The sequence below is a fragment of the Silene latifolia genome, chromosome X (genome assembly GCF_048544455.1).
Source record: "Silene latifolia isolate original U9 population chromosome X, ASM4854445v1, whole genome shotgun sequence".
NCBI classification, from domain to species: domain Eukaryota; kingdom Viridiplantae; phylum Streptophyta; class Magnoliopsida; order Caryophyllales; family Caryophyllaceae; genus Silene; species Silene latifolia.
In genome coordinates, this window is record NC_133537.1 from 251,016,150 (window position 1) to 251,031,530 (window position 15,381).

Sequence of the window (15,381 nt, forward strand, 5' to 3'; positions counted from 1 at the left end):
TCTCGATATTGCAAGGCAATTAGAGAATACATTCTAGCACAAGGGCATAGTCTCACACGGTCTTGGGTGCAACAATTAGGAGGAAATCTACGTTGATTTCTATTCATTTTGCCGAATTGCACTAGGACCCGAGGTTGATTCTTTACCTTTATCATTTCTATTGTATTTTCGTTTATGACCATAAATCACATGTTAATTTTGCGTTATAGTCCTAAAATTTAAGGGTTTTATACGGATATTACCCTACAATATACTTCCTCAGTTAAATCACCGTGTAAAAATGCGTTATGGACATCCATTTGGTGCAGCTCCCAATTTTTAACAGCAGCAACGGCAAGGAAGGTGCGGATAGTAACCATTTTTACCACGGGTGCAAAGGTCTCACTGTAATCGAGTCCCTCAACTTGATGATTTCCAAAGACAACAAGTCGTGCTTTCAATCGTTCAACCGAACCGTCTGACTTATATTTGATCTTATAGACCCAGCGACAACCCAAAGCCTTCTTACCAGGAGGTAAGTCTGTTAAGTCCCAAGTACCGTTATCTTCGAGTGCATTAATTTCATCTTGCATAGCCCGACACCACCCATTATCTTGGATCGCAATTTTGAATGAAGTAGGTTCGACACTGGTGGTTATAGCAGCTAAAAAATGCCTATGACGAGGTGAAAATTTATGACAATTGACATAATTAGCTAAAGTCTATGGCGTACCTGAAGGAGATGAAGGAGATTCGGGTGAGTCGGGAGGAGATGGACTGTTAATGGAGTCAAGTATATAGCCTTGAAGCCGCGAATTGGGAAGTTTAAGACGATGTCCGTGACCAAGATCGATGGCAGTAGACAAGGGAATATCACCAGTAGAATTCCCTTCGACATTCGTGGGACTGGGCTCCTCAACTGGCGAGGAAATGGGCTCGGCATTACTCGCGGTTATGGGCTCAGCAGGTGACTCGGTGGTTGGTTCAATGGGCTTATCGACTGGTGGCTCGGTGGCCGGTTCAATGGGGTCGGGAGTGAGGGAACTTGGCTCCTCAATATGTGGCGTGGCTGGAGTAGCATTCTCCGAATCAGGAAAATGGAAAACATCCTCATAAAACACCACGTCACGTGAGACAATAATAGACTCGGATTCGATATCATACACTTTCCAGCCACGTTGATTGTATGGGTAGCCAAGAAAAATGCACTTTCGGCTACGAGGCTCGAACTTGTCACCGTTAGTTTTTTGGTTATGAACAAAACAAATACAACCAAAAACCCGTAAATGCTGATATGACGGAGGAAGGCCAAATAATATTTCATACGGAGTTTTATGATTAAGAATGGCGGTAGGTGTCCGATTAATTAAATAGGCAGCTGTAAGAACACACTCACCCCAAAACTTCTTCGGAAGATTTCCTTGAAATAATAAGGCCCAGGCAATATTGAGAATGTGCCGATGTTTGCGTTCGACACGCCCATTTTGTTGAGGCGTGCCAACACAGGAAGTTTGAAATTGCTCACCTTGTTGTGAAAAATAATCGGCCATATGATTGAATTCCGTTCCATTATCACTACGCACCACTTTAACCTGTTTCGAAAATTGTGTGCGTACCATAGATAAGAAATGCATAAACATACTAGTAACCTCCGTCTTAGCAAGCATTAAATAGACCCAAACAGAACGAGAACAACCATCGACAATAGTGAGAAAATACTTAGCACCGCATGTTGAGAGAGTACGATAAGGCCCCCAAAGATCACAATGTATTAAATGAAAAATGTCTGGTGCAATATTATCACTCAAAGGAAAACTAGCACGTGATTGTTTAGCGAGATGACATACGTCACACACCAAGTCTTTATTAACCAAAATAGGCTGAGCTAAAGGTAAATATTTAACCACATGTGCCCCTGGATGGTCGAGCCTGCGATGCCATAAATCATAAGACCCGAGTGCATTCACCGTGTTCACCGAAATAGAATCCAGAGAAGACAGCAAAAACAGTCCATCCCGAAGCTCACATACTCCAATCATCTTCTTCAAGGAACGGTCCTGTATTAGACAACGGTCTTTAGTAAATTGCAAAACATAATTATTGTCTTCCGTTAACTGAGAGACGGAAATTAAATTACAAGCTAAATGTGGAACATAAAGAACTCGATGCAAAGTAATATTGCTATCGATACAAACCGTCCCCATCTGGGATGCGTGAATCCGTTTCCCATTGGGCAACCCGACTGCTTGGGGAGGAATCGCCACACTATCAGAGAGTAAAGAGAAATTCCCTGTAACATGGTTAGATGCACCGGTATCTATGATCCAAGAAACAGACATACCAGACAGACGATCCGAGGAGAGAGTATGGAGAGCATTAGCATGAACCAAGCTGTCCCCATTGGACCCGGAACACGAACCACGGCCTGCTCCTGTACTCGAACCCGCAGCAGTACCCGCACCCATGCCCTTACTACGGCGTAATTCAGCTAAAGTTCAAGGACGACTCCCCCACCAATCCGGAAACTTATTAAGTTTAATGAAACAAGATTGTAAATCATGGCCATTTATTTGACAGTGATTGCAAAATAATTTACGACGCTCCAACTTTTGTTTTTCACGTATAGCCTTCCAATCAGAAGGAGTACGTTGAACCCCAGGAACGGCATAGGCAACGAACTCGGTCACATCAGGAGGGGTCAAGTCAGTTTGAAGGAGTCGTTCTGCTTGAAGAACAGCGTGGTAACCACGATTAAGGGAAGGGAGCGGGTCTAATTGAAATTGTTGGTTGCGAAGCGGTCCATACAAGCTACGGTCTAGTCCCATGAAAAACTGATGGAGGCGTTCATTATCTAGTCTCTTAATAGCCTTAGCAGCGATACCACAGGTACATTTTCCGCATTCACAAGCAAACGGGGGTTCATGGACAGATAGGGCATCCCAGAGAGATTTTAGTTTTCCATAATATTCAGTAACGGACATACCTTTCTTTTGACGACATTCACCAAGTTTGGTTTTTAAAGAGTGAATCGACGTACCATCAACGACGGCGAAACGTTCTTCTAAATCAGCCCACATAGCAGCCGCATCTTCGACATAGGGTACACTCTCAAGGACCGACGGGTCGATGGTATCCCGCAGCCAAGAGACGATGGTACAATGAACCACTTCCCACTGGCCGAGCATAAATTCGTCCGTGGGTTTGTCAACGGACTTGTCACAGAAACCAAATTTCCGACGAGATTTTAGTGTCATCCGCATCGAACGGCTCCAGTCATCATAGTTATGATTGTTGAGTAAGACGGTGGAGAGTTTAAGATTTGGAAGATCCCCGGAACCGAGATAAAACGGAGATAGGGGATCGATGCGAGGGGTAGTGGGATTCGTTTGAGAAGTGACTGCAACTTCGCCAATAGCCATGGCAATAAGTTTAGGGTTTAGTTTGTTTTATGAAAAAATTAAAATTGGCTCGATGATACCATGATAACAGAGGAAGCGTGAGGCAGAGAATTGGAAAACGTAATATTGTGTTGTGCTTTCTCATTGATAATCATCAAATATATAGTACATAGCAAGGGAGCATATCACAAATAATTAGGAACTAACTTGATTTGTTACCAAACCTATTGACTAACAACTAGGAAAGTATAAACTAATTGCTAGAAAATAGGAAAGAATAACTGATAATTAGGACGTATATTGTGCTAGCATATATCGCACAATATCCGTCTAATATTATACATGTATAAAGTACAATAAGGAGTGAAATTTATACGTAATATTTACATCGATATGAGAAATTGGGGAGAAATTGAAAAATCCGGTGAGATTTTGACCGGAAAAATAAAAGGGATTTCATTTCACTTTATACCAAAGTTAAGGGGTTGTTTACTCCAAATCAAACTTAAGGGAGTTAATCTCACATCATATCAAGCTTAAGGGGGTCATTTATTACTTTCCCGGTTAACATATGGGTCATTAGTTGAGTTTTGTAATAAGTAACCCTTGCTACAATTGGTTGTAAGTTTGTTAACATGTGACGATTTTGTACGGGTTTTGTATTGAGCATGTTATAGTCGATTGATCTTGTACTTGGGGGATTGATTTATTGTATGGGAGACTTAAAGAAGGTAGCATTTAGGCTATTTTGATCAAGTCAATGGGAAAGTCAAGGAGGTTAAACCATCTAGTCAAGATAAGTCAACGAAAGTCAAAGGTCAACCTCGACTCAAGTCAAAGTTGGTCAGCCAAATGTGAAAGTCAAGGGAAGTCGATTAGGAGTCAAATAATTCACAAGTCAAGGGAAGTCAAGGCAGGATTCAAGTCAACAAAAGTCAAGCAGGCACCATTTTGAAGTGAAATCGTCCAGGAAAAATAGCAGATTGCCAAAGCCTCAGCAATCTGTCGTCCCCAAAGCAGTCTGCTGTCATCCTGGACCTGGTTCCCTTTCTTCCGTCATTTTAACCTTCTTGGGCCTAATCTTGGTGATTAACCTAGAACCGTGTGCATCACTATATAAACCCCAAAATTAAATTTTGGGGTTCCATTGATTGATGATAACATGCCCATTTGATGTGTGCTTTCTTAGTTTACCTTTTCAGGATTTATGCTTAAATCAAGCTTGGATTAAGAAGTGTTGAAGTTGTTATTCATCCCATTGTATTGAGTCTTTAGCGTCATCTAATGTACAAGTTAGACAGTTAAGTATTTTAGGGTAATAGAAACAGTCAAGACGACTGTTACTTTCACAAGTAACAGCAGCCTGGACTGTTGCCTCAATTCGTAACAACTTGAATTCTTTCTTATCTTTCAAAAGCCTCTTTTACGTGTCTCTCTTTTTTGAAAGATAAAACTTCATATTTTCATAAGGATTTGGCCTTCAATAAAAAGTGGTTTGAATAATTATCATTTTTGAAATGTTTCCTCTTTGTGCAAATTTGTCCCTTTGGTCTTTTAGAAAACAAGAAATGCTTTTTGCCATATTTGTGTAAACTTGTCATCATGTGACTTGTTTTTCCCTCTTTGTTTTCTGAATTTGCATGAGCTTTTGTGGATAATTTTCAAACACTCTTTCTCTCTTTTTGCCTTTGCATAAGAACTTTCTTTAGTGCAAGTATTGGGTGGTTGTTGAGGCTCATCACATGTGAGGTCTTTGACCCTTCAAAACCCTAGCAACTCCCTTACTCATCCTCTCTATAAAAGGCGTGCCATTCCCTCATAAAAATCCCAAGACTTTTTCTGAAATTTATTTCAAGTTTGCAAATTGTTTTTCAAAGCTTAAAACCGTGTTTATTTTGCAAAACTTCTAAGAGTCTTCAAGTTGTTACAATCATGGCTACTGTTACTTTAACATACTAAACTCTCTTGCTTATGAATTGTTGATCTTGTAAAAGTTGTCCACCTCAATTCTTTGTTAAGAATAAGTTAGTGGAAACTTGATCCTTATAACATTCTATGTGTGATAGTAGAGTTTAGGACGGAGTAGTCTTCAACTCTTTGGCAACCGGAGTAGGTTGTGAGTTGGCTTGTCACAAGAACGGAGTAGTTATTGGATTCGCTTTACAACCGGAGTAGGTTGGTGTTTTTATTGTTCGGGTCTTTTAGTTGTCGGAGCAGATCACTAAAATAAATCAATAAAAAGTAGATTGGACGTAGGCACTTGAGTTTCTTGCCGAACCAATTCAAAAATCTCGTGCTCAATCTTCTTTACGTTTTTCCGCTTCTATTTATCTTGCTTGTTTGTTTTGCTTTGCTTAACCTTAGAAGTAACAGTTCAACATACTGTCACATTTGGTCTGCAGTCCGTATTCCATAAACTGAGACAAATAGCTACAGTCAAAACTATTGTTACTTTCATACTTCAGCAAACATTCATCCTAATACTCGTTTAGTCTTTCAATATTATTCGAAGTATTCTCTCATTTCTTTTGTTCTTATAACTCACTTTAAATCAATAAAGTTGAAGTTAAATTTTTAAATAGTACCTAATTCACCCCCTCCCCCTCTTAGGTACTTGAATCCATAAACTCAACAATTGGTATCAGAGCCTCGTGCTCTTGATCGAGGCTAATTGCCTTAGAGTTTGATTCGTGGGTAATGGATTCCGAGAAACACTCCAAGATCCCGGTCTTTACCGGTTCGAATTTTGGATGGTGGAAACTCAAAATGGAACATTATATCAAAAGTATCGATTATCAATGTTGGAACATCATCCAAAATGGACCTCTTGCCATTGAGGAAACCGATATCTTAAACGGTTTCACCAAGACAAAAGAGGAAAGAAATTACAATGAAAACGACTTTAAACTTACCGAAAAGAATTCCAAAGCAATGTCGATTCTTCAACGTTGTGTTGGTGAGGGGGAAGTTAGTCGAATCTCCGGATGTCCTACGGCAAAATCTATTTGGGATTCCCTTGTACTTGCCTATGAAGGGACGTCCCAAGTAAGAAAACACCGTATTCACCTTCTCATGCAACAATATGAGATGTTTAGAATGTCAAAGGACGAATCCTTAAATAGTTTCTCTTCACGTTTTTCTTTTATTATTAATGAGCTTAAAAGTCTAGGAAGAAATTTCGAGTCCGAGGACATCATTCGAAAAATCCTTCGTAGTCTAACCTCTAAGTGGCAACCCAAGGTCACCGCCATAGAGGAAGCTAAAGACTTGTCAACCCTATCTCTTCATGAACTAATGGGATCACTAATGGCTCACGAGTTTAATCTCGATAAGCATTCTAGTGAGTCCTCAAAGGGAAAGAGTCTCGCCCTCACATCCTCTCCAAGTGATGGAGAAGATGAGGAGGAAGACGAGTTTGCTATGTTCTCAAGAAACCTAGCCGGGTTAGTCAATGGTCAAGGAAACAAAAGGTTCACTAATAATTACTCGAAAAAACGCTTTCCTAAGAGACGACCTAACTCCACCGTGGGATGCTTTAAATGTGGTGATAAAACTCACCAAATTAAAGAATGTCCCAAGTGGGATGATATCAAATCAAAGGAAAGAAGAGAAAAGGTTAAAAAGGACTATAAACATAGAGTCATGAGTGCCATTTGGGGAATGTCCGACTCCGAGGAAGATGAGGAACTCATTGAGGAGGAACTAGAGGCTAAAATGTGTCTTACAAATCATTTTAAAGAAAAAGTCTCAAAAACCTCAAAAATTGAACACTTAAGATGCCTCATGGCTAATCCCGACGATTCCGACTCCGATTCCGACAACGAGATAAACCATCTAAAGGTCAATGCTAGAACTTACTCCAAAGAGAAAGTATGTAAGCTTCTTGACCAACTTTTTGATAAGTGTCGGTTTCAAAATGATAAGCTTGAGGTAATGCAAAATGAGATTGAGGAAATTGCTCAAGAGAACTTCAACCTTAAAAATGAACTAAAAGCAACAGACAGCGTCACTGTCACCTTTGAGGCTTATGATGAAGTTAAAAGAGTCAACAAGTTAAACAAACATTTGACTAAATAACTAGAGCGTCTTAGGTTGACCCCTACCGACGTCTCTGACTTTGAAAACGTCAACACTACCTTAGCGACGCAAGTTTCCTCACTAACCAAGGAACGTGATGATCTTTTAAAGGACAAAGATGCTCTTGAGAATGAGGTCTATGACTTTGAAGTTGAAGTTGTAGACCTAAGAGAAACAGTGTCTAAGACTGTTGCTTCTGACAAAGATTTAGACAAGTCAAATGAAAAGATTAAATGTTTGGTAAATGAAAACAAATGTCTAAAAGGTGAGGTCGCTTGTCTCAAGAATGAAATAGAAGTCCTTCATGATAGGCTTACTTTTTTTCAAAAAGGTATGCCCGAATGTAGCACTTCTAGGTCTTCTCCTCATCATAGATCCGATGAAATCATTGATCTAAACAAAAGTCTTGACGAGATGACGTCTAAATATGAAGAGTCCAAAGAACGAATCATGTATCTCGTGTCTAAACTCAACAACCACACCCATGACTTCATAGTTGAGAAAAGGTTGTCTATTGAAAGTGTTAACAATGATGAACTCAAGAGAGAAAAAGAAAAGAATTTGCATCTCCTCTCACGAGTCAATGACTTGACCAATGAACTTGTGAGTGCTAAAAACATCAATGAAAAATGGGAAGGAAGTCCAACCGTGTTAAACTTCCTCACGAATCAAACCAAGAGATGTAACAAAACTGCTGGTTTGGGGTTCAAATGGAACAGTCAGACAGACTGTTACATTCAGAAGCCTAAAACTGATTTTAGAAGGAGAAAGTACGTTGGTCTTCCCGAATACATTATTTGCAATTATTGTGGTAAGAATGGTCACGTTCTCAACACTTGTGGAAAACGATTTCATGACATTAACAAAAACATCAAAATAATTAAGCAAATATGGATTAGGAAAGACACCGTAAGATATGTTGATCACAAAAGGGGACCCAAGTTTGTTTGGGTTCCTAAACTCAAAATCTAATCTTGTGTAGGGCTTGGTGAGAAGCGGCCGCAATTGGTACTTGGATAGTGGATGCTCTCGTCACATGACGGGTGATAGAAGCCACTTCCTCTCACTTAAAGCATACAATGGTGGCACGGTAAGGTTTGGTGACAACAAGAAAGGTGAAGTGATTGGCATTGGAAAGGTTGGTAAGTCACCATTACTTTGTGTCGACAACGTGCGGCTTGTCAAAGGTTTGAAGAATAATCTCCTTAGTATCTCTCAACTTTGTGATAAGGGTAACATTGTAGAATTTAGTGCTAATGTGTGTCGAATATTTGATGCCACTACTAATGAACTTATACTCGAAGGAAGACGTGTCAAAGACGTTTACTTAACTAATTTGAACACTCTATCCGGTCACACCATGTCTTGCATGAGTGTAATGAACAATGATCCCTGGTTATGGCATAAAAGGTTTGGTCATGTTAGTACAAAAACTCTTAATACCCTTAAAAGACTTGACTTAGTTGAAGGTATTCCCAACATGAAGTTTGATTTTGATAAAGTATGTGATGAATGTGCTAGAGGCAAACATGTTAGAAGTTCCTTTAAATCCAAAAGAATTGTGAGTACATCTCAACCTTTGCAACTTTTACATATCGACTTGTGTGGACCAATGAGAACTAGAAGTAGAGGTGGTAGTCGTTATGTGTGTGTCATTGTTGATGATTACTCTAGGTTTGTTTGGGCACTCTTCTTAAGCTCTAAGGATAAGACATTTGATGAGTTTCTAATTTGGTCAAGAAAGATTCAAAATAAACTTGATTTAAAACTTGTTTCAATGAGAACCGATCACGGAACCGAATTCGAAAACTCATCATTTGGTGCTTATTGTGATGACAATGGTGTAGACCATAACTTCTTGGCTCCTAGAACCCCACAACAAAATGTTGTGGTTGAAAGGCTGAATAGAACCCTTGAAGGAATGGCTAGAACAATGTTATTATCTAGTAAGTTGCCTAAGAACTTTTGGGCCGAAGCGGTAAATACCGCTTGCTACATTCATAATCGTGTCATGATAAGAAGTATATTGAATAAAACTCCATATGAATTACTACGTGGAAGAAAACCCAACATTTCATATTTTAGATGTTTTGGAAGCAAATGTTTTGTTCATAACAATGGTAAAAACAACTTGGGTAAGTTCGATCCACGTAGTGATGAAGGAGTATTTATTGGTTACTCCGATCATAGCAAGGCCTATAAAGTTTACAATAAACGAACCTTGTTAATTGAAGAAAGCATCCATGTCATTTTTGATGAATCTAGTGTGCTTGGACAGGTACAAAACGTGGATGATGAAGATGATGATGACGATGAGTTTGAGATTGGGCTTGTTCGAAAAGACTTCGTGTTCGAGAATGAAGAAGCTCCCAACGCTGACTTGCAACAGACACAGGGACTGTCACCTTCAAAGGAGATCAGCAACTCAGGGGGAACACGTAGCACACCTGCTGCTGTTTCTTCTATGGAAGCAACAGACCCAACGACTGTTGCCTCCACCTCCAGAACTGAACCTACCCAAAACAGTGAGGATGAAGATCCCTCCAGGCCAAAAGAAACAGTCACTATGACTGATGCTGCTGAAGGGGAACAAGAAACCATCGTTCCAAAGAAGTGGAAACATCAAAGCTCTCATCCACTCACTAATCTCACAAGTGATCTCAACTCGGGAATTCGAACAAGATCATCCATCAACAATCTCGCTCATCTCAACGAATATTGTGCCCACAATGTCTTCCTTTCTCAAATTGAACCTTCAAATGTAACAGTCGCTCTGACTGATGCAGACTGGTTGTTTGCCATGCAAGAAGAACTCAATCAATTCAAGAGAAACGAGGTATGACACTTAGTCTCTAGACCGCCTAATCGTACCGTCATCGGTACTAGGTGGGTCTTTCGCAATAAGCTTGATGACTCGGGAGAAATTGTAAGGAACAAGGCTAGGCTAGTGGTGCAAGGCTATAACCAACAAGAGGGTATTGATTATGATGAAACCTATGCACCGGTAGCTAGACTTGAGGCCATACGATTACTTATAGCTTTTGCGGCTCACAAAGGCATTAAACTCTTCCAAATGGATGTTAAAACCGCTTTCTTAAATGGATATTTGGAAGAAGATGTCTTTGTAGAGCAACCACCGGGTTTTGAGAACAATGACTTGCCTAACCATGTTTTCAAATTAGACAAAGCTCTTTATGGTTTAAAACAAGCACCTAGGTGTTGGTATGATAGATTGTCTAAGTTTCTTATTGAAAATGGTTTTAAATGAGGCTTCGTTGACAAAACATTGTTCTTAAAGTCACAGTCAGACGAACTGTTGGTTGTACAAGTATATGTTAATGACATTATATTTGGTGCAACAAATGAACTCCTTTACTTATATTTTTCGGAACTAATGAAATCGGAGTTTGAAATGAGCATGATGGGTGAGCTAGGATTTTTCCTTGGGCTCCAAATTAAGCAATCAAAGGATGGAAGCATGATCCATCAACAAAAGTATATTAAGGAAATGCTTAAGAAATTTGGGATGACTAATGGTAAGTCTCATGATACACCTATGGTAGCCGGGTCCAAATTGGACAAAGATGAACTCGGAAAGAATGTTAGCGATAAGGTGTATAGAGGTATGATAGGCTCACTTCTATACTTGACCGCAAGTCGTCCCGACATTCTCTTTAGTGTTTGTTTATGTGCTAGGTTCCAAGCAAATCCGAAAGAATCACATTTTAAAGCCGTTAAACGAATTCTTCGGTATTTGATTGGAACACAAAATCTATACTTATGGTATCCCTTACATTGTCCTTTTGATCTCATAGGCTTTTCGGATGCGGACTATGCGGGATGCACGGTTGATAGAAAGAGCACCTCCGGAATTGAAACATTCTTGGGTCCTTGTCTAATCTCTTGGGGCTCAAAGAAACAAAATACGGTAGCTCTTTTGGTAGAAAGTGAGTACGTTAGTGCCGCACATTGTTGTTCTCAATTACTTTGGGTAAGACAACAACTCTTGGATTTTGGTATTATTTTTGACTCCGTTCCCATAATGTGTGCTAATACGAGTGCAATAAATATTTCCAAAAATCCTATTCAACACTCTAAAACCAAACATATTGATATTCGTCACCATTTTATTCGTGATCATGTGGAAAAAGGACATGTTAAACTTATATTTTGCAAAACCGAAAATCAAGTTGCCGATATTTTCACTAAGCCACTTGCAAGAGAACATTTTGAGAAATTTAGACTAGAAATTGGGTTAATTAATTGCTTGTGATTTTTAGTGTGAGTTTTACAAATTTCCTTAATTGATTAAATTAAAATGGACATATGTTATTAAGTATTCTAAGTGCATTGACATCATTCTTAGACCAAAAATTGACACCGTATTCGTGAGTCGGTAATCACTCAACCTCATATCTAAATTTACGTTTATATTATATTACCTTGCGTTTTATCTCGAGTGATTAAATTTGATTAGTTGGGCCAACTACCTCACTTACCTCATTTATTGGGCCATTTACTCCCAACCCACCGAACTCCCTTAACCCACATCTCCCTTCATCTCCCAAATCCCTCAATCTCACCTACCCTATAACCCAGCATGGTAAAAACATCCTTCAATACCCTTATACCCATCAAACCCGTGAAAATGACCTCTCCACCTGTCACATCTGACCCACTAACATCATCTCAAACCATGCCTTCACAAAAAATCTCCCATGCCTTTCCTCCACAAAACTCAACCACGACTCCTTCACCATAACCTAACCCAGAACCACCAAACCCTCATCCAACACCTCTCTCCACTGTCCCACCATCCTCGGTCCCATCTGACGACATCCCCATCTCCACCATGGTCGGGCGTCGTACTCGAGGAGGTCAAAAAAAGGGTGCCTCTGTCCCAAGCTCCTCCTCTGAGACTGTGACCGTGAATGTCGATGAAATTGAAGAAACTCCAATTCATTTGAATGAGGATCCGACTAAGTCTACTGAGTCAGATCCGGCTCCGGCAAAGAAAGGTAACAAAAGAAAGGATAAAGCCTCTTCATCTCAATTACCCCCTATCTATGAAAGTGTCGAGCAAAGTAACATTGAAAACCCCACAATCAATCCCCCTGTTGAAACACCCAGTGAACCACCCTTGAAAAAATCGAAACCATCAAAGAAAAAATTAGTGTACCTTTCACCCTCTGATTCGGTATCCCTAACTTCTAAATGGGATTTGGCTCATGTTTGGGAACAACTCGAAAGTTTGGATCTTCCCACCTCCATCTACAAAAATTGTTAGAGGTTGATGAACCCCAAAGCCATCCATTCTCCTCGGGTTTACAATCAATCCTGGTTCGAGTCCCCCGCTTTTCACAGTGTCCGGGATATGATTTTGGCTCAAGGTTGGGAAATATTGTTGGAATTGCGTGAACCAGTATTTGTAAGTGAAGTGATTCAATTCTTTGCATCCGTCCGAGTGGATAAATCGGGTGATTTCCTCACGGCTAAGGTGAATGGTAAGCCTCTTAAACTGACTCAATCTGATTTTGCTACCGTCCTTAATATCCCAACCGGAGGTTATGACAATCTCCCCTCTGAAACTTGGGTCGCCTTACCTTACGCCTCACCCCTCGGCGTTGCCCAAATTGTTTGTCCTAAAACAGTCACTTGTGGTCCAGTTAGCAACACCCAAATACCCCCACCTCTCCGGATTATTTTTAACATGCTTTATCGCTCCATTTACCCTTCAGGTGACCGGGGCAAACTATCCATAGCCCAACAATACCTAATTTATCACATTGCAACACATAAAAAGGTTAATTTGATTGGGTTAATGTTTAAGCGATTTCATCTTATTTCGACCAAACTCCGTAAACCCTCCTCTAGCATGCTACACTTACCCTATGGAATGTGGTTATCAGTCGTGCTCAAGGCACACGGGGTATTAGGGAGTTCTAGTTTGGGTTCGTTGGACATGTGCGACATCATGAGTGATGGTCAAATGGGGAAAATGCTTATCAAAGTGGATAATGATGAATTGATTTCTGTGAAAATAAAGACGGATCCTGAGGGTGGGTCGTCTAGTCAAGCTGGTACGGGAAATTGGCGGGAAGTTCTTCAAGCCGTGGCTGATTTGAGTGCTTGGATTAAGCACGATGCTAGCCAAAAGGATATGGCCATCTCGGCTCTTGCCTCCACCGTGGACCTCATTCGTGGTGAAGTGGACATTATCTCCACTCTTGTCTCAATAAAGGAACATGGTGATGATGCCCATGTTAATCAATTGGATGAAGATCCCTTGGGTAGTGACTCGGATGGTGACCAAGCTTCCTCTCCTTAGCCTATCCTATCCATTTCAACCTTGTGCCCTTATCCTTGACTTTTCATTTTGTCTCACCATGTTGTGCCCTTCTAAGACTATCTTTTTTACTCGTTGTTTTTATTCTTGGTGGTGTAAGTTAAACTACTTTTAGCCATGGTGAACTATGGTTAACTTATGTTAAATCGTATGTTTGTGTTGACTTTGTTACCTTGTCACGGCTATATGTGTCTTTTTGTGTTTTCTTGTGGTTATTTGCACTCTAATGCCGTTGACATCCCTATCCTTTTTGATGATGTCAAGAGGGGGAAAAGGTAATGCTCTTAATCTCTTTGCATATTGATTAACTAATGTCTAGGCCTAACCTTCTTAGCTTTTACTCCTGTTTTGGGGCAATGTAAAATTGTCATGGTTAGTTTGATTTAAGTTCTTGATTTTCATAAGGTAATATAGTCCCTTATCTCTTATGATCTTGCTTGATTAAAATCTTGAATTAAGGTGTTTACATTGCTTATACATTCGTTTAGGGCTTGTCATCATCAAAGAGGGAATTTGTTGGGTTCCATTGATTGATGATAACATGCCCATTTGATGTGTGCTTTCTTAGTTTACCTTTTCAGGATTTATGCTTAAATCAAGCTTGGATTAAGAAGGGTTGAAGTTGTTATTCATCCCATTGTATTGAGTCTTTAGCGTCATCAAATGTACAAGTTAGACAGTTAAGTATTTTAGGGTAATAGAAACAGTCAAGACGACTGTTACTTTCACAAATAACAGCAGCCTGGACTGTTGCCTCAATTCGTAACAACTTGAATTCTTTCTTATCTTTCAAAAGCCTCTTTTACGTGTCTCTCTTTTTTTAAAGATAAAACTTCAGATTTTTATAAGGATTTGGCCTTCAATAAAAAGTGGTTTGAATAATTATCATTTTCAAAAGGTTTCCTCTTTGTGCAAATTTGACCCTTTGGTCTTTTAGAAAACAAGAAATGCTTTTTGCCATATTTGTGTAAACTTGTCATCATGTGACTTGTTTTTCCCTCTTTGTTTTCTGAATTTGCATGAGCTTTTGTGGATAATTTTCAAACACTCTTTCTCTCTTTTTGCCTTTGCATAAGAACCTTCTTTGGTGCAAGTATTGGGTGGTTGTTGAGGCTCATCACATGTGAGGTCTTTGACCCTTCAAAACCCTAGCAACTCCCTTACCCATCCTCTCTTTAAAAGGCGTGTCATTCCCTCATAAAAATCCCAAGACTTTTTCTGAAATTTATTTCAAGTTTGCAAATTGTTTTTCAAAGCTAAAAACCGTGTTTATTTTGCAAAACTTCTAAGAGTCTTCAAGTTGTTACAATCATGGCTACTGTTACTTTAACATACTAAACTCTCTTGCTTATGAATTGTTGATCTTGTAAAAGTTGTCCACATCAATTCTTTGTTAAGAATAAGTTAGTGGAAACTTGATCCTTATAACATTCTAAGTGTGTTAGTAGAGTTTAGGACGGAGCAGTCTTCAACTCTTTGGCAACCGGAGTAGGTTGCGAGTTGGCTTGTCATAAGAACGGAATAGTTCTTGGACTCGCTTTACAACCGGAGTAGGTTGGTGTTTTTATTGTACGGGTCTTT

General features: G+C 39.7%; 1 protein-coding gene across 1 annotated transcript; it reads right to left on the reverse strand.

Moving 5' to 3' along the window:
- Positions 1-2,474: 2,474 nt before the first annotated feature.
- On the reverse strand, positions 2,475-3,398 carry LOC141619926 (uncharacterized). Its single transcript, XM_074436932.1, has one exon. It carries the CDS (start codon positions 3,396-3,398, stop codon positions 2,475-2,477), a length of 924 nt encoding a protein of 307 aa, XP_074293033.1.
- Between the last annotated feature and the right edge of the window lie 11,983 nt (positions 3,399-15,381).

Bases quoted from the DNA above. Each gene is read 5' to 3' on its own strand.
- LOC141619926 (XM_074436932.1), bottom strand. From the start codon at position 3,398: ATGGCTATTGGCGAAGTTGCAGTCACTTCTCAAACGAATCCCACTACC.